At 42.2% G+C, this 18877-nt stretch overlaps 2 protein-coding genes and 1 pseudogene across 3 annotated transcripts; all 3 read left to right on the top strand.

Moving 5' to 3' along the window:
* The first annotated feature begins 733 nt into the window (after positions 1 to 733).
* On the top strand, positions 734 to 3304 carry LOC127758165 (glucan endo-1,3-beta-glucosidase 12-like). Of its 2 annotated transcripts, none has more exons than XM_052283783.1 (4): positions 734 to 913; positions 1601 to 2200; positions 2283 to 2328; positions 2473 to 3304. In XM_052283783.1, exons 1-4 carry the CDS (start codon positions 838 to 840, stop codon positions 2732 to 2734), a joined length of 984 nt encoding a protein of 327 aa, XP_052139743.1. In that variant the 5' UTR covers positions 734 to 837; the 3' UTR covers positions 2735 to 3304. The 2 variants fall into 2 exon arrangements, with proteins under 2 accessions (XP_052139743.1, XP_052139745.1); XM_052283785.1 differs by having other exon boundaries at positions 735 to 913; positions 1613 to 2200; positions 2473 to 3302.
* Positions 3305 to 3716: 412 nt separating this feature from the next.
* LOC127758164 (protein CHUP1, chloroplastic-like) lies at positions 3717 to 7091 on the top strand (annotated as a pseudogene).
* A 10126-nt stretch (positions 7092 to 17217) lies between these two features.
* On the top strand, positions 17218 to 17706 carry LOC127756918 (uncharacterized). Its single transcript, XM_052282305.1, has one exon. The coding sequence runs from the start codon at positions 17218 to 17220 to the stop codon at positions 17704 to 17706; it is 489 nt and encodes a 162-aa protein (XP_052138265.1).
* Positions 17707 to 18877: the final 1171 nt, after the last annotated feature.

Below are 18877 nucleotides of genomic sequence, written 5' to 3'. Positions count from 1 at the left end.
AAAAAAAAGGTATACCTTACGGGATGGGCTCCCACTCAAAAGAGCTTCAAATCGGAGCAAAAACACCAGATTTTGAGTAGATTTGGATGGATTTGGGGAGGGGGCGCCGGTTTCTTCGTCGTTGGGAGAGAGAGAACAGCGGGGAGGAGAAGAAACAAGAAAGGAGGAAGAAAGGGGCGGCGGTAGCGATCGGGGGATATTTCCCCCCACCACGCCAGCGAGATGGCATGGCGGTGTTACGTCACTGAGCCTGACATGGCAAGCCCAACCACCGTCTGCCTGCCACGTCGGCCCCCGATTAACCTTGTCAACCGCAACGACTGCCACGGGGCACCTTTTGCCATGCCACTACCAATCACGTGGCAGGTCAGTTTGGTCACGCCATCACGGGTAGCGTGGTGAAAATGTTTATTTTTAAAAATAATTTCCTGGAGTATATTATTAAAATTATTTATTTAAATGGTCTAAAATATAAATAAAATTCTGGGGCTAGCGAGTTCGCGTCCCCATCTAGCGATTGTGTGCCCTGCCTTTCCTAATTCTTTTCAATCGTGTGTATTCATATAAAATAATAACATATTTTTTTAAAAAAATCCTGCCTTGAAGGCCTGCAACTGCAAGGCTGCAACTCCAGTCCAGAGTGGAGACTGCAGACCAAGTGAGTGAGTGAGTGACCAACCCTTTGCACTTTCCCTGGCCAAAAGGGCAAGCAATGGTACTACTAGCAAGCACGCACACTCTGTCATAGTCATATCGCCCGTCCGACGCCGGTTCCCCACCCCCCTTTCTCCACTCCCAAATCGCATTTCTTGAGCTTCCCAGCAACACAGCACAAATATGGCCAGGAGATGGGGTCTCTTCTTCCTCCTCTCCTGCTCCTGCATCCTCTCCCACGCGCTTCCCTGCTGCTCAGGTCTGTGTGCTTGTTCCTCTGCTTCCATCTGCACCTTCAGTTCAGTTCAGTGTGTATGAACTATCAGTGTTGTACAGTTGCTGCTGGCGTCCACAAGGCCAGATCTTCATTTCTGTTCCCATGTTTTTCCCTTTTCCTTCCCTCTAGCTCCCTAATGCACCACGTTTGCTCCTCCATTTGGCTAGCATATGACTAGGGTTTTTCATCATTCCTTTAATCCTACACCAGTTTTAGAGGTATTTCGACTTGTACAGTCCTGTTTGGTTGCAAGAGCTTAGCGTGACGAGGGATTGGATTTGACCAAATTAACAATTTGGTCTTGTTTGAAAGAGAAATTTGATAATATACTATCCAATGAAATGGGGGAACCACGACATAACACTATTTCGTCTCTTTTCTTACTATTAGTAGAATAGTACAAGAGCATGGAAAGGAAATCTAATTTATCTATGTTCAACCCCACATCCCACCTAATGGATCATTAGTCCTTTTTAATTGCCTGAATCACGACCGTTTCCTACTCATGGGTATTACAAATTATGTCCTGATTTTTTTTACAAAAAAAACGACTACTCTTTGATTAAGTACTAGTACATCTTAGAAGGCTGACCTGAGCTTTATCAGGACATAATAAAAGCCTTTGGTTTGCTAATGATGACACTCAATGACTAATTAATTATTTATTAGTTAAAACTGCAGGCAAACAAACTGCCCACGATGACCTGAATCCAGAACAGGCAACTAATCCAACGATGCCAATCACGGTCCCATCTACAAACCCAGCACCAATAATCATCACTGTTCCTTCCACAAACCCTACCATCACAATTCCTTCCTTGAATCCTCTCCCTACACCCATTACTGCCCCCTCAATGGTGAATCCTTCCACCTCACCTGCACCTGCGGCATACCCGCTACCAACGCCTTCAACCTCTCCTCCTTCTGCATCATTAACCAACCCAACATCAAACCCAATGACGCCTGCTATCAGCATACCACCTCCTGCTCTCACCACAACTCCACCCACTGCCACAGGTCTTTCTGGGCAGCAACTATGGTGTGTGGCCAAGGCTGACTCAGCAGATATTGCACTTCAGAACGCACTGGACTACGCGTGCGGCATTGGAGGAGCAGATTGCTTAGCAATACAACCATCAGGCACTTGTTATTATCCAAATACCTTAGGTGCGCATGCATCCTATGCTTTTAACAGCTATTACCAGAGGAGCCCTGCACCCTCCAGCTGCGATTTTGGGGGGACGGCAATGCTTGTCAATGTCAATCCCAGTAAGGATGAATCTCCTCTCATTTCAGTGTCATTATGTTGGTGTTGTAAAGATCATTTTATGCGTGTATATTTCCTTTGCAGGCTCAGGAAGCTGTGTTTTGGCACCGTCAATGTCGTTACCATCAAGGTGAAAATCATTTCAACTCTGAAAACATGAACACTCTAGTGCTTGACCGTGCCCTTTTAATATATATTATTAAGAGAGTTTGAGAGTTGAGGCTGAAAAGCCCTTAAGTCTAAAAACAATGAAATGTTGTGTTTACTCTTGCAGCTCCGTGTCTGGGTACAATCCTGCATTGACAACTCCTACGGCATCATCCACTATTACTCCTACTACGCTATCTGGTTCAGGTCCATCAGTGCTGAACCCGGATGGCTCAGGATCTGCCAGTAGTTCTGAGTTTGGTTCAGACATTCCAGACACGAGCAATTCTTGGCGCTCAATCTCCCCCAATGGCTGGTCCTTGGCAGCTTCGTTTTCAATGCTTGCATGGGCATACATGATCAAAGGAACAATTTTGGAAACAGAGTGATTAAAACGATGTAAAGAGCTAGGGAATTCACTCGGCCAAGTTGTATGGCGCGCAGGTAGTGGCCGGAACTAGGAAATAGAAACTAAACTAGGCTTGATAGACGACTGGTCAATAGCTGTTGTAGTGCGTGCGAGGGCCGAGGGGACCCTTCTTCCTTGAGTGACCGAAGAAAGAAAGAGAGAAAAAAAATGCCTCTTTTTGACTTTTGAGCCCCTGTTCCCGGCTGTATTGCCGGATGTTATTGCGTGATATGGTGCGGGAGCAGTAGATAGCATGGAAGCGCAGAAGTTCAAGACAAAGTTGAATGGCATGGAATTGGAAGGCATGAGGCATCTTAGCCACAGGAGCAATACAGGTGCCCGAATCAAAAGAGCCAAATTCAAGTCACACGAGTGAGATTGTTTCAGATGATTGAGATTTAAGCAAAGCTCTCAACATCAAGACAAAATATATATACTACCAGTCTTTTTTTTTTTTGAGAGCTATATACTACCAGTCTTGTGTTTGCTTGCACTTGCTTACTTGCTCCACTCACCATACCTACTAGTACTGACCAACCTACCCTGTTTTCCATGTATCTACTGAGTATTGTTCTTGCCAAACGTCCAAGGCTGACTGCAATGGACTCTCCATATCAGATTTGTTAATTGTTAACCCAATACTTGTTCAGTAGTTTGATTCTATACTACGAATAAGTTCAATTCCATATAAGTCAATACTGGTCGCACATCAATTGGATATATAGGAATCTAGCAAACTGCAAATGTTCAGTTAAAGGAAAGTTCTGCTGGTCGGTTTTGGGGAAAAAAAACGGTCGTGTCATGTTCAGAAACTATTTGGATCTCAGGGTTAGCTGCAGTAGGTCCAGAACAAATTGAAGGCCAGCACTTAATATTTTGAACATGAAAGGCTCTGTATACTTTTATCAGAAAAGAAATTGTAAATTTTGATCAGAAAAGAAGTGAATTACTAGTTAAAGAATCTGTCGCATGAGACTTGGTCCTTTTGGAACCTTGGGTTGGGTTGGTTGCAAGTGATGTGAAGGTAGGGTATTGGGACACTCCACCAAGAGCTAGCTAGCTTAGCATTATTTTCCATAAATACAAGATTGTTGTATTGAATTGTTCGGCCTCACTTTAAAGGATCCAAATGTGCTACCTACATTCCCACTGTCCAGCTCCACTGCTTCAGCCTCCAGCAATTAGTTCTCTTTAGCTATAAGTAGCAGCACCTCTCCACTCTTCTGGTCTCACACCAATTTCCTTTGGAGATGCTCGTCTTGCATCCTGCGAAATTCAGGTGCTTCCTTTTCTCCATGTTTCTGGGAATATTAATATGATCTCCTGTAAGTATTTGCCCCTTTTTTTTTCTTGTGTTTCCATGCTGCAATTTTTTTTATGATGGTTTGGTTGTGATCTTTATCGAATATGTCTTCTTTCTTGGATGATGTATTTCCCTCTACTATTCTCGTCAGTTAACTTCGACTTTGTTTAGTGCATGGAAGCTGAACAATTGTACTTCATGATTGTGCCATTGCTTAAAGTACAAAATTAACTGACAAGATTGATTCAGTCAGCTATCAAGGAAAGAGAATAAAGATGGCATTCAAGGCCAGCATTCAGCAATACTGGGCAAACAATTATCATTATCAACCGATAATAGTTACAACTTTGCTTTGCTAACTTGACCTGTACAATTCAAATTATATTCCAACTGATAGTCGTCAAAATGTTCAGTAGGATCTTTTACCATTTTTTGTTTGTTATTGTAGCTGTCATAAAAACTAGACATTGGCTACTTTCTCCTCCCTTACCTCTTCAATTTTCTTGCCTCTAATTACGCAGTACTGTAGCAGTAGTAAATTCAGCTGGTTAATTGCTTAGGTGGTTGATCTCACATGGCCTAGAAGACTACGTATACTAGTCTTCCAGCTACTCCAGCCTGTTTGTCAAACGCCCTGCCAAAATCTAAGTAGTCAATCTTTTTTTAGATAATAGCTTTGCTTGTAGTAACTAGTGGTATCATATTGGGCTTTAGCATCCAATGCTAGCTATAGAGTATATGATTGTAATGTTGATTGCATGAAAGAAAAAAAGAATTGCCAGAGTAGAGTAGGAGAGAAGACTGCTTTCCATGCATTGCCAATGCCAACCAAAGCACCAATTCATGTATGCAGATTAACCAAAGATGAAGCATCAGCTGCTCGGCGGCAGCGGTGGTGCCTCTGTGCCCGCACGACCAACCAAGTCCTCCACAGAGCAGCGGCAGCGGCAGCGCCACCAGCTAAGACTAGGCCAGCCGCGGCAAGGAGTCCTGTGAGAGCGAGCGGCAACAGCAAGGATGAGAAGAAATCGGAGTCGGAATCGGAGGCCCTGAGGCGGGAGGTGGATAGGCTACAACGGCGCAACGAGGAGCTAGAGCAGCAGCTCGCCCTCGCGCACCACACGGTGGCTCAGCTCTGGCAGCAGCAGCAGCAGGTAGCAGCAGACAAAAACTCCCAAGCGCCTCCTTCCACATGTAGGAGTATTCCCCCAGCCCCAGCACCGCGGCCTCCTCTTCCTCCTACTAGTGCTACCGAAATTCCTCAGGGAGTGCCTGTGCCACCTCCGCCGCCACCACCTCCTAATACTAATAGTAACAGTAACAGCAGTAGAAGAAATCCTCCAAGGCAGCAAGGGCCTTCCAAGGCGACGGCGCTGGTCAACGTGTACAACTCCTTCAACACCAACACCGCTGCCTCCGGTATTGTTGGCGAACTGCAGAACCGATCCACACACTTGTTAGCGGTCAGTCATTCTATGTGATCAGATTTCCATTACCGAAGATTGATAGACTTCCATTGCCTAATTAGAGGATTATTACTTGCCTTGTTTCCGGTGGCTGGGACATGCATTGCAGATCAAAGCAGACGTACAAGCAAAAGCAGGGTTGATTAACCATCTCATCGCTAAACTCCAACAAACTACATTCGCCGATGTGGACCAAGTGCTCACCTTTGTGGATTGGCTTGACCAACAACTATCAACTCTGGTAAGTGGACTACATTTCTTTCTTTCTTCCTTCTTATAAATTCCTTTCATCCTTTATTTGTTTGCTCTTATTATTGATTGACGATCGATCCATTTCAGTCTGATGAGACAGCTGTATTGAAGCACTTCAGCTGGCCAGAGAGAAAAGCCGATGCACTCCGGGAGGCGGCCTTTGAATACCGCCATCTCAACTCTCTTCTCACACAGATCTCTAAGTACCCTCCCAATGACGATCCACCCTTACTTCCTGTGAGGCTATTCTCACCAAGACATCAGCCTTGCAACATAAGTATACACTCAATCAAAAAAGCTCTGCAAGATGTCATTATGATGAGATATGTCACTTCTCATCTGTTTGCTTGTGAAATGGATGTCAGGCTGGAGAAGAGCATGAGCAGATTGGTGAATCTGAGGAGCTTGGCGATGCCGTCGTACAAAGAATTGAGGATACCCACTGACTGGATGCTTGATTCAGGGATTGCTTCCAAGGTACTAGCCATGTTCTCATTTCGCTTCGTTTCTTTCTTTATTGAGGCACAAGGCATGAAATCCCAAGCAGATGAGGCTGTCATCACTCAAGCTTGCAAAGGTGTACGTGAAGAGAGCCCTCAAGGAACTAGACAGGGAAACAAGGGGTGAGGCTCTCCTTGCTCAAACTGTGCGTTTCGCCTACAGGGTTCACCAGGTAATTAATGGAGTACTTATCAGCAACCAAGCTGATGGATGATCATGACATTTCATGTGCTAATACTGTTTGTTTGCATGGTGTATAGTTTGCTGGAGGACTTGACTGCGAAGCAATGCGCCTATTTGAAGATCTGACACAGCGGCCTCACAAGGCCTCCTCTCCTCCCTGAGCTTTCTGAAGATGAAATGAGATATACAACATTCACAAGCATCAAAATTGATTGTTGATGAGATGAGATATATGTGGCTTGTCAAAAGGGGTGATGGAAAAACTAATGCGGTGACTCTTTCTGTATACGTACATATAATCTACTAGTTCTTTAAAAACACGTTAGAGAGATTACTCCAATGTGAATAATAAAGACTAATCTCAATAAGGTACGCATCCATTGATGTACTGAGATATCATGAAGACAATACCAGAAATACAATACTTTGTATCTGATAATGCAGTTCACTTGTAACCTACAACACACCAACAGTTGTGTATCCACAGCCCAAGTGTTGTCCTCCATTGCACCTACTGTATAACCATGGTTACACTCTCTAGGGGTGGACTGTGTTATAAGAGTTCGACACTAACTCTGCACTGTACTACTGTTATAACTTCAAGTCTACTTGAACCAATTAAGACTCATATATTTGACTATTGTCCAATCAAACTGATCCACTGATTTAATCTGCACTCAATCGTACCTTAAAAAGCGTTATTACAAAGTTTGTAACCAAACAAAAACTATTTGTTTCAAAGGATCTTTCATTCTACACATATGCAGAAGAACTTTTCTGAGAAATTTTTCGGAGGAGTACCGGAGTGCCGGCATTCTTCCAACGGAGTTCGAGAGAAAGCCGAGATTGGCGGCTTTCTTCTCTCGCTTGTACCTCGGCGGATGCTTCCTTTATCAAAGTAAGTGTTCGAGTTTCTTTATGTTCTTTAATTTGTTTATTCAAATGAGATATGTTCTCATCAGTGCGGATTCGTTGCTTAGTGTGCAATTGAGTGCTCTAGTACTAGGACTCTGGATAAAGAAGGAAGTTCTTGCGCAAGGCTAGAGTAGTAATTAATAACTTAGGCATGGTGTCTAGGTTAAAAATTACCTTAGTTTTTTGTGTGCTCCACGAAAAGTGAGGTAGACGGCTGGTGGTGACAGCCCTGTCCGCCCTTCGTATCCCTCCATGTTCGGGTACATCATAGAGCTCAAGGCTGGACTCAGCCTAACAGACCAAGGGAGGGCTGGTGCCCAAAGCATTCGATATAGTCTTACCTTTAACTTAATTAACTAATTAAAAGAGATAGGAATCCTCTCTAGACTATTTATCCTAGTTTTTGTCCTTGGATTGAATCTTGATCGTAGATAGTACACACACATTCCTCGTGTTCGATACCTTTAGAATACTCTAAGGGGAATTGGTACAAGGGTATTATGTGCTCTTGTAGATTTATCTGTGATCGTAAGAAATGCCAACATTAATATTCACAAACTTTATGTGTAATGATCCTGATGCTACCACTAGTGAAAATTTTAGGTAGAGGAAAAAAGTTTCACGCTTTTTTCAAAGGTTAACACTTACGTGTTTTGGCGAATGGGTATAATTGGCGAAATTATTGGTCAATGGCAAAAAATCACAAACTTTTTCTATCTTAATGTTAATATTCTCAAAACTAATGCGACGATACTAAAACTAGTAAAATTTTGGGCCTTAGGTAACATGTCTTGTTTTTTTCAATTGGTTTATACTCACGTGTTTCGGTCGAAGGCTATAATTCGCAATTTTTTTTAACCTGGAAGCAAAACTTCACGAATATTTTTTGTAGTAACATTAATATTCACAAACTTCGTGTGCAACAATCTTGATGCTAACACTATTGAAATTTGGCCAGATAATAAAAATAATGTGTTTTTTTTCAAAGGTTAACACTCACGGGTTTTGGTCGAAGACTATAGGCCACGAAAATATTTGTCAATGGCAAATTACCACGAAAATTGTTTATCATAATGTTAATATTCACAAACTTCATAATGTGCAAAGATCCTGATGGTAACACCAGGGGAAAAAATGCCTCCTTTTTTCAAAAGTTAACACTCATGTGTTTTGGCCGAAGTCTATAGCTCACAGAATTTTTGGCCAATGACAAATAAGCATGAATAATTTTTATAGTAATGTTAATATTCATAAATTTAATGCACAAATATCCCGATGCTAATACTTGAAGATATTTGGGCCCGTGAAAAAAAAACTCATGCCTTTTTTTTCCAAAGGTTAATACTCACGTGTTTTGGCAGAACCCTATTACTAACAATTTTTTAACAGGGAGGCAAAATTTCACGAAATTTTGTGTGCTAACGTAAATATAGAAAGTTCACACGCATTTATCCTTATTCTAACACTAGTGAAAATTTTGTCAAGAGTGAAAAAATCATGCATTTCCAAAGGATAACACTCATGGGTTTTGGCCGAATGCTATGCCTCACGAAATTTTTTGTTGATAGCAAAAATCATGAAGATCTTCTATTTGAATGTTAATATTCTCAAAATTAGTGCACAAAGATCCTGATACTAATAATAATAGTAAGATTGGGCCCTAGAAAAAAAAACTCTTGCATTTTTTAGTGGTTAATATTCATGTGTTTCGGCCGAAGGCTATAACTCACAATTTTATAGCCTAGAGGCAAAATTTCATGATTTTTTGTAGTAATATTGTTATACATTAGCTTCGTGTGCAAAGATACTGATTCTAACACTAATGAAATTTTGGGCTAGGTAAAAAATATCACGCGTTTTTTCAAAGGTTAATACTCACGAGTTTTGACCTAAGGCTATAGCTAACAAAATTTTTGACCGATGGAAAAAAAATCATGACATTTTTTTGTTATGTTAATATTCACAAACTTAAATTTCAAAGATCTCAAACCTAATAATAGCAAAGTTTTTGGCAGAGGAAAAAATACATCTATTTTTTCCAATGGTTCACACTCACATGTTTTGGTCGAAGGCTATAACTGACAATTTTTTAACCTGGAGGCAAATTTCACGAAATCTTTTTACCAATGTTGATGTTCAAAAACATCATGCACAATGATCCTGATGCTACCAGTCTACCACGGGTGAAAAATTTTGGCCAGAGGAAAATATTCGTGCTTTCTTCAAAGGTTAGTACTTTCGGGTTTTGGCCGAAGGCTACAGCTCACGAAAATTTTGGCTGATGACAAAAAACCACATAAAATTCTTATTGTAATGTTAATATTAACAAACTTAATGTGCAAAGATCTTGATGCTAACACTAGAGAAATTTTGGGCCATGGGAAAAACACTAGTTTCTTAAAGGTTGACTCTCACATGTTTTGGCCAAAGGCTATACCTTACGAAATTTTTGGCCAATGGCAAAAAATCACGAAATTTTTCTCTCTTAATGTTAATATTCTTAAAATTAATGTGCAATGATCCTGGTACTAAAACTTGTAAACTTTTGGGCCTGAGAAAAAAATCTTGCACCTTTTCCAATGGTTAATACTTGCGTGTTTCGGCCGAAGGCCATAACTCATGATTTTATAGACTAGAGGCAAAATTTCAAGAATTTTTTTGCAGTAAGATCAATATGCATAAACTTCATGTGCAACGATTCTGATGCTAACCCTAGTGAAATTTTGGGCCAGGTAAAAAAATCACGTGTTTTTTCAAAGTTTAACACTCACAGGCAGTTTCAGCCAAAGGCTATAGCTCATGAAAATTTTGGCTGATAGCAAAAAAACCACGAAATTTTTTTATTGTAATGTTAATATTCACAAACTTAATGTGCAAAGATCCTGATGCTAACAATAGTGAAGAAATTTTGGGCCATGGGGAACAATCACTCGTATTTTCAATGTTTAAGACTCACGTGGTTTGGCCGAAGGCTATAGCTAACGGAATTTTTGGCCGATGGCAAAAAGTCTTGACAATTTTTTTGGTATGTCGATATTCACAAACTTAATTTTCAAAGATCTCGATTCTAATACTAGCAAAATTTTTGGCCTGAGGAAAAAATACATACGTTTTTTTTCCTAAAGTTAACAATCACGTGTTTTGGCCGAAGGATATAACTTATGAAATCCTTTTGTACCAATGTTAATATTCAAAAACTCCATGTGCAATGAGCCTAATGCTACCACTTGTGAAAATTTTTCCTAAGGAAAAATATTCATGCTTTTTTCAAAGGTTAACACTCTCAGGTTTCGTTTGAAGGCTATAGCTCACGAAAATTATGGCCGATAGCAAAAAACCACAGAAACTTTTTATTGTAACGTCAAAATTATCAAACTTAATGTGCAAAGATCCTGATGCTAATACTAGAGAAATTTTTGGCCATGGTAAAAAACACTTGTTTTGCAAAGTTTAACACTCACCGGTTTTGGCAAAGGCTATATAGCTCACGGAATTTTTTGGCCGATGGCAAAAATCATGAAAATTTTTATCACAATGTTAATATTCACAAACTTCAGGCGCAAAGATCTTGACACTAATACAATAAAATTTTGGGCCCAATAAAAATCATGAGGTTTTTTTTCCCAAAGGTTAGCACTCTCATGTTTTGGCCAAAGGCTATAGCTCACTGGTTTTGGCGGAATGCTATAGCTCGCGAAAATTTAAGCCGATGGCAAAATATCATGAAATTTTTCTATCTGAATTGTAATATTCTCAGAATTAATGTGCAAAACATCCCAATATTAATACTAGTAAAATTTTAGGCCCGAGGAAAAAAATCTAAAATTTTTATTCATTGGTTAATATTCACGTGTTTCGGCCAAAGGCTACAGCTCACAATTTTATAGCCTAGAGACTAAATTTCACAAAATTTTTGGTAGTACAATTAATATGAATAAATTTCATGCGCAACGATCCTGATGATAACAATAGTGAAATGTTGGGTCTGGAAAAAAATACATGCATTCTTTTCCAAGGGTTAACACTCACGTGTTTTGCCCGAAGGCTATGACACAATTTTTTAACTTGGAGGCAAATATCACAATTTTTTTGTACCAGTGTTAATATTCAAAAACTTCACACACACTGATTTCACGAAATTTTTGGTAGTACGATTAATTTGCATAAATTTCGTATGCAATTATCCTAATGATAACACTAGTGAAATTTTGGGTCAGGTAAAAAATCACCACGGGTTTTGGCTGAAGGCTATACCTCATGAAAATTCTTGCCGATGACAAACAACAAGAAGCATTTGATTGTAATGTTAATACTAACATACTTAATGTGCAAAGATCCTGATGATAGCACTAGAGAATCTTTGGGCCATGGCAAAAATCACTTGTTTTTCAAAGGTTAACTGTAACGTGTTTTGGCTGAAGGCTATAGCTCACGGAATTTTTGGACGGTTGAAAAAAAAATAGAAATTTTCTATCTAAATGTTAATTTTGTCAAAATTAATGTGCAAAGATCCCTATACTAACACTGGCAAAATTTTTGGCCTAAGAAAAAATCATCAATTTTTTCAATGGTTAATACTCACATGTTTTGCACGAAGGCCTTAACTCACAATTTTATAGCCTAGAGGCGAAAAATTACACTAAATTTTTTAGTAAGAATAATATACATAAACTTCATGCGCAACGATACTAATGCTACCAGTAGTGAAAATTTTGGCCTGAGGAAAAATATTCATGCTTTTTTCAAAGGTTAATACTCTCGGGTTTTGGCCGAAGGCTATAGCTCACAAAACTTTTGGCCGATGAAAAAAACCACAAAATCTTTTTATTGCAATGTTAATATTATCAAACTTAATGTGCAAAGATCCTGATGCTAACACTAGATGTGTTTTGATCGAAGGCTATACCTCACAATTTTTTAACATGGAGGAAAATTTCATAAAATTTTTGTGCCAATGTTAACATTCAAAAAATCCATGTGCAATGATCCTGATGCTACCACTAGTGTATCTTTTGGCCAGAGGAAAAATATACATGCTTTTTTAAAAGGTTACTACTCTCGGGTTTTGGCCGAAGGCTGTAGCTCACAAAAATTCTGGCCGGTGACAAAAAAACCACGAAAACTTTTTATTGTGCTGTTAATATTAACAAATTTAATGTGCAAAGACCCTGATGCTAACACTAGAAAAATTTTGGGCCATGGGGAAAACACTTGTTTTTTCAAAGGTCAACACTCATGTTGTTTTGGCCGAAGGCAATAACTCACAATTTTTTTTTTTAACATGGAGGCAAATTTCATGAAATTTTGTTGTACCAATGTTATAATATTAAAAAACTCGATGCGCAATGACCCTAATGCTACTACTAGTGGAAATTTTGCTAGAGGAAAAATATTCATGCTTTTTCAAAGGTTAACACTCTCGGGTTTTGGCCGAAGTCTATATCTCTCAAAAATTCTGGCCGATGACAAAAAACGACAGAAAATTTTTATTGTAATTAACAAACTTGTAATATTAACATTACAATAAAAACATTACAATCAAACACGTGAGTGTTAGATCATGATGCTAACATTAGTGAAATTTTGGGTCATGGGGAAAAACACTTGTTTTTCAAAGGTTAACATTCACCGGTTTTGGTCTAAGGCTATAACTCACGACATTTTTGGCCTATGGCAAAAAATAAGAAATTTTTTTATCACAATGTTAATATTCACATACTTCATTTGCAAAGATCATGATACAAATACTAGTAAAATGTTGGGCCCGAGAAAAAATCATTAGGTTTTTTCCAAAGGTTGACAATCTCGTGTTTTGGCCAAAGGCTATAACTCTCGAAATTGTTTATTTTGTTGTTAATATTCACAAATTTAATGCACAAATATCGCAGTTGTAATACTAGCAAAATTTTGGCTTGAGGAAAAAAAAAATTCATGCCTCTCTTTCCAAAGGTTAATAGTCATGTGTTTTTGGTTGAAGGCTGTAACTCAGAATTGATAAACCTGGATGCAAAATTTCATGAAATTTTTTGTACTAACATTAATATACACAAACTTCATGCGCAATGATCCTTATGTTAACCATAGTGGGAATCAAAGGAAAAAAATGTGTTTTTGAAAGGATAACACTCACTGGTTTTGGCCGAATGCAATAGCTCACGAGAGTTTAGGCCGGTGGCAAAAAATGATGAAAATTTTCTATCTGGATTGTAATATTGTGAACATTAATGTGCAAAGATCCCAATATTAATACTAGTAAAATTTTAGGCCCAAGGAAAAAATCTAACATTTTTTCAAATGGTTCATATTCAAGTATTTTGGTTGAAGGCTATAGCTCACGAAAATTCTTGCCGATGGCAAAAAACTATAGAAACATTTTATTGTAATTTTAATATTAACAAACTTAATGTGCAAAGATCCTGATGCTAGCACTAGAGAAATTTTTGGGCCATGGGAAAAATCACTTGTTTTTCAAAGGTTAACACTAACGTGTTTCGGCCGAAGGCCATAACTCACAATTCTATAGCCTAAAGACAAAATATCACAAAATTCCTCGTCACATCAGCTATCATATCTGCCCAAGGCTTTTGCTGAGGTGCTCCTTGGATCTGTTGTTGCATCTTGTTAGGGTTACGTATAAGGCATACCCTCTATCCTACGACTTATGGAATATACCGATAAGGTATACCTTCATGTATACGGTTGGTTTCCGTATATGCTGTTAGGAATTCGCCTCAAATTATGGAAAATATCTCCACGAAGTTAAGGAATCGCAGAAGTCCTACTCGGAAAGGGTAGAATCTCTAGTATATCGTGTCAGTTTACATATCTCTAAGTCTTACTTGAGGGTCAAGGTATTCCACGATATAAAAGGGACCCCTAGGGAAAGGAGAAAGGGGCATCGCATCTCATCACCAACACACCCACCAAAGGTTACAAAGCGGGAGTCCACGGAGCCAACTCGCCGGGAGATCTCGTCGAATCCCTCGACTACGATCTCATCGGTATCGCCTGTTTCGGTTACTTTCTTTGTAATATGTCCTCTTCATCATCAATCCCATATAAACTGGACTAGGGCTATTACCTGATAAGGGGTCTGAACCAGTATAATCCTTATATTTTGTCTGTTTTGATGTCATACTATGTAGACCCCTGTTCCAACGTACCCCAATACTTTATTCATCCGGTCCGCGAGTATCACTCGTCGACAGTGGCGCGCCAAGTAGGGGAACTTGGTGCTCAAGGATCTACCAGTATGACTTCAGGACTTCCCGACAACGGTTCCATCGCCAGCGCCAATCAAGGAGCTTCTACCTCGACACCGCTGGTGTGGACTCCAGTCGGATCTATTGTCTTTCCGGTCTATACCGTCACACCAATCTCGACTAGCCCAATCATCATCGGGAGCGAGAAAGGTACGGCAACGACTAAGAGAAACGACGCCCCGCCGACAATTCCTCCTACTCCGGTGGAGAACGGAACATCGATGGCCCAAACACCTGGGAGGAACCCTCAGGAGGCTTAATTTCACCCTCCATGTGAGAGATCAAAGCTGACAAGGATGACCGCCCCAGGACCGAGAACTTGGTGTCCTGTGCATAAGACAACCAAGCATACTCTCGAGGACTACCCGGTGATACTCCATGTGCAAGCTGAACTCTACGCCTGTTGGGAACGGGGGATACAACGCACTTCTCCAACAAGTACCACCTACCGTCCGATCCATAGGTCTAATGCTCATGATCTCACCAACTGCAGGATCTTCCTCAGGACCCTCAAACCAGCGCATCATCACGTCCAATAACCACGAGTTCAAGTCCCGTGCGTTGCCAAGGAACCAGATGCGGCACCAGTTCCAGATCGGTTCGTGGGATTCGTCGGTGCGAACGAGCCATCCATGTTACACCTCTTGGAAGGCTACGAATCCTTTTCGCAGTCGCCCAGAGATGTGAACGTGGTCGACAATACTGAGACAAGCGCATCCGCAGTTGTGAGAACGCCGGCTCACCAATTGCGGAACCTGGATGCGATATTGAGGGAAAGTCCTTTTGATCCGGTAACAAACCCAGACGCCAGCCGATGGGCAGAGCGATTGCGGGAGACCGTGACAAACCTCAACGCCGCATTCGCCGAAGCCGCAGGCGGTCCAGAGCCGAATGGGAAAGGAGAACGACCCACTGGAGACGCGGAAGGAGAAGACCTCGACGGAAGAGATGCCACTGGCAGCCGTTCCCCTCGAAGGCGTGATCCCACACCACCACGCTGTGAAGATGGTGACCTTCGCGAACATCTGAACGGACGTCGGCGTAATAGGAGGGAACGCAACGAGAACGAGCGTCGCCGCCATCGTTCTCCTTCTCGTCGTGATGACGGCGATCCGCACCGACAACACCGTTATCGCTCTCCCTCGTGGCGAGAACGGGACGACGGCCAAAAGAACATCCCCAACGAGAATCGCGACCGTCGATCCCGTGATGACCGACACGACGAAGACAACCGTCGATATCGAAATTCCCAATCTCCTCATCCGAGTCGAGATCGGGGACGTGATCATCGTTCGAGAAGCCGAGCTCCTGATCCGAGCGACCCCTCATCCTCGTCTTCGTCATCTTCTTTGGATCGACCTCCACGACGACGTCGCAACCATGGACTACATCCAGCCCCGGGCAACGGACGCAGGGCATTCACACCTGCACTCCGTAACATGCGATGGCCCGAGAAGTTCCGACTAGGGTCGATTGAGAAGTATGATGGAAGTACATACCCAGAAGAATTTCTGCAAGTCTACTCCACAGTTCTCTATGCTGCTGGCGCAGATGACAACGCCCTGGCAAATTATTTGCCGGCCGCACTGAAAGGATATGCCCGTTCATGGTTCGTCCATCTCCCGCCAAACTCAATCTCTTCGTGGGAAGATTTATGGCAGCAATTCCTCGCCAACTTCCAAGGGACATACAAGCGCCACGCTATTGAGGACGACCTACATGCTCTAACCTAGAACCCGGGCGAATCATTGCGGGACTATATTCGGCACTTCAATGAATGTAGAAATACGATCCCCGAGATCACCGACGCTTCTGTCATCCAAGCATTCAAGTCTGGCGTCCGAGATCGATACACCACCTAGGAGTTGGCAACACGCCGAATCACATCCGCCCGAAAAATATTCGAGATCATCGATAGATGCGCCCACGCAGACGATGCTCTGAGACGCAAGGAGGGAAAGAGCAAAGCGGGAGAGAAGAAGAAGTCGGCCGACAAAGACGCACCAGAGTCGAGCAAAAAGAGAAGTCGCAAAAGTGGGAAGCGCAAGTCTTCAAGAGAGGTCCTCGCCACAGAGCAAGTGGAACCATCTAGGCGCTCCAACCCCCAGGGCGACGACTCTCGCAAGCCATGGTGCCCAATCCACAAGACGAGCAATCACGCCATGGAAGATTGCTACGTCATCAAAAAGGAGCTCGCGAGACAACTAGCAATCAAGAGAGGAAAGCGAGTACGAGTCGTCGAAACGGTAGAAGAGGCCGCCACGGACAACTCTGACTCCGCCTTTCCAGAGTACGACCTACACGTCTCCCACATCTTCGGCGGATCCACTTCTTACACCTCTAAGAGGGAGTACAAAAAAGCGGAACGCGAAGTCTGCTCCACTTCACAGACAACTACCGCCAAGATGAAGTGGTCCCAGCACAAGATCGAGTTCTCGGAAGCGGACCACCCCAAAATCGCGACTACACCTGGGAGATATCCGATCGTGGTCGAACCTACTATTCGGAATATCAAGGTGCAAGAGTTCTCATCGACGGCAGGAGCTCGATCAACCTACTCTTCGCCAGCACTTTAGATGCAATGGGAATACCCCGAAGGGAGCTGACGCCTACAGTTCAGCCCTTCCACGGGATTACCCCGGAGTCGTCGTCTAAACCGCTAGGGAAGATCACGCTACCCGTCACCTTCGGGCACGCTGAAAATTTCCGAACAGAGCAGATCACCTTTGATGTTGCGGAGTTTGACACCGCATACAACGCCATCATTGGGAGAACTGCACTTGCGAAGTTTATGGCGGCCTCGCATTATGCATACCAAGTGCTCAAGATGCCTGGACCGAAAGGAACAATCACTATTCAGGGGAACGCCAAGTTGGCGGTACAGTGCGACAAGCGGAGCCTCGACATGGTCGAGAACACTCCCAACCCGCCCGCCACAACCGAGAACCCGAAGAAAGTGAGCAAGCCCAAGAAGACGGCAAAACTAGATGGCACAATCAAGATCATCCTGTTTTCTAGCGCCAACCCCGACAAGACCGTCAAGATCGGGGCATCACTGGACGATAGATAGGAACTCGCTCTCATCACCTTCCTCCGAGACAATGCAGACGTGTTCGCTTGGCAACTGTCAGACATGCCGGGAATACCTAGGGAGGTGATTGAGCACAAACTAATGGTGCGACCCGATACCAAGCCAGTTAAGCAGAAACTGCAGAGATTCGCACCCGATCGAAAACAAGCCATACGAGAACAGCTCAACAAACTTCTCAAAGCTGGCTTCATAAGAGAAGTCCTCCATCCAGAGTGGCTCGCAAACCTAGTAATGGTACGCAAAGCCAACGGGAAGTGGAGGATGTGCGTCGACTTCACCGATCTCAACAAGGCGTGCCCCAAGGACAACTTCCCTCTTCCTCGAATAGACCAATTGGTGGACTGAACGGCCGGTTGCGAGTTGTTAAGTTTTGTTGACGCTTACTCCGGCTACCACCAAATCAGCATGGCAAAGGAGGATGAGGAGAAGACAACGTTCATCACGCCTTTCGGTGTATTCTGTTATACCAAGATGCCCTTTGGATTGATAAGCGCAGGCAACACATATCAGCACGTGTCACGCCCGGAATTTCTATCTAAAATTCCAAACGCTTACATGTGCACGAACCCTCGTCCAGGAATCAGCCGAGGCACACAATAACAAATTGATAATAGAGTACAATTATTACTCTAATTAATAAGCGAATAAAATGTCATTACAGAGGTAGATAGTTCCTCTCAATCAATAAAGATCTAAGCAGCGGAAAATAAGATAAACAGCGCAGACGATTCCACTCCACAGGCAGCTTGACCAGGGCTACACCTAATCCTCCACACCATCAGCATCACTGTAGAACTCCTCCTCTGATGAATGATTGCAAGGTGAGTATATGACATACTCAGCAAGCCACGCAGCAAATATGCAAGTGCACAGGATAACAAAGGATGGCATAATAGGGTTTCATTTGCATAAACAGCATTTAATAAACATTTCAGAATTTAGTAAAACAGTTGAGTAATAATTAAACAATATTATTCCAACGCTATACAACATATCCTGTTGCATAGGCCCAACCATTCTGAACAACCAATCCCGGCTGCACAGTTCTATCTCCAGACCAGGAATATACCATTCCAAACCAGGAGCTAATCAAATTATTACCAGTCATAGTATCTTTTATTATGATGAGAGGTATGAGACTAATCACGAA

This window comes from Oryza glaberrima, chromosome 12 (assembly GCF_000147395.1).
Source record: "Oryza glaberrima chromosome 12, OglaRS2, whole genome shotgun sequence".
Classification (NCBI taxonomy): Eukaryota; Viridiplantae; Streptophyta; class Magnoliopsida; order Poales; family Poaceae; genus Oryza; species Oryza glaberrima.
Note: the sequence above shows the minus strand (reverse complement) of the source record. Positions and strands in the feature narration are given on the sequence as shown.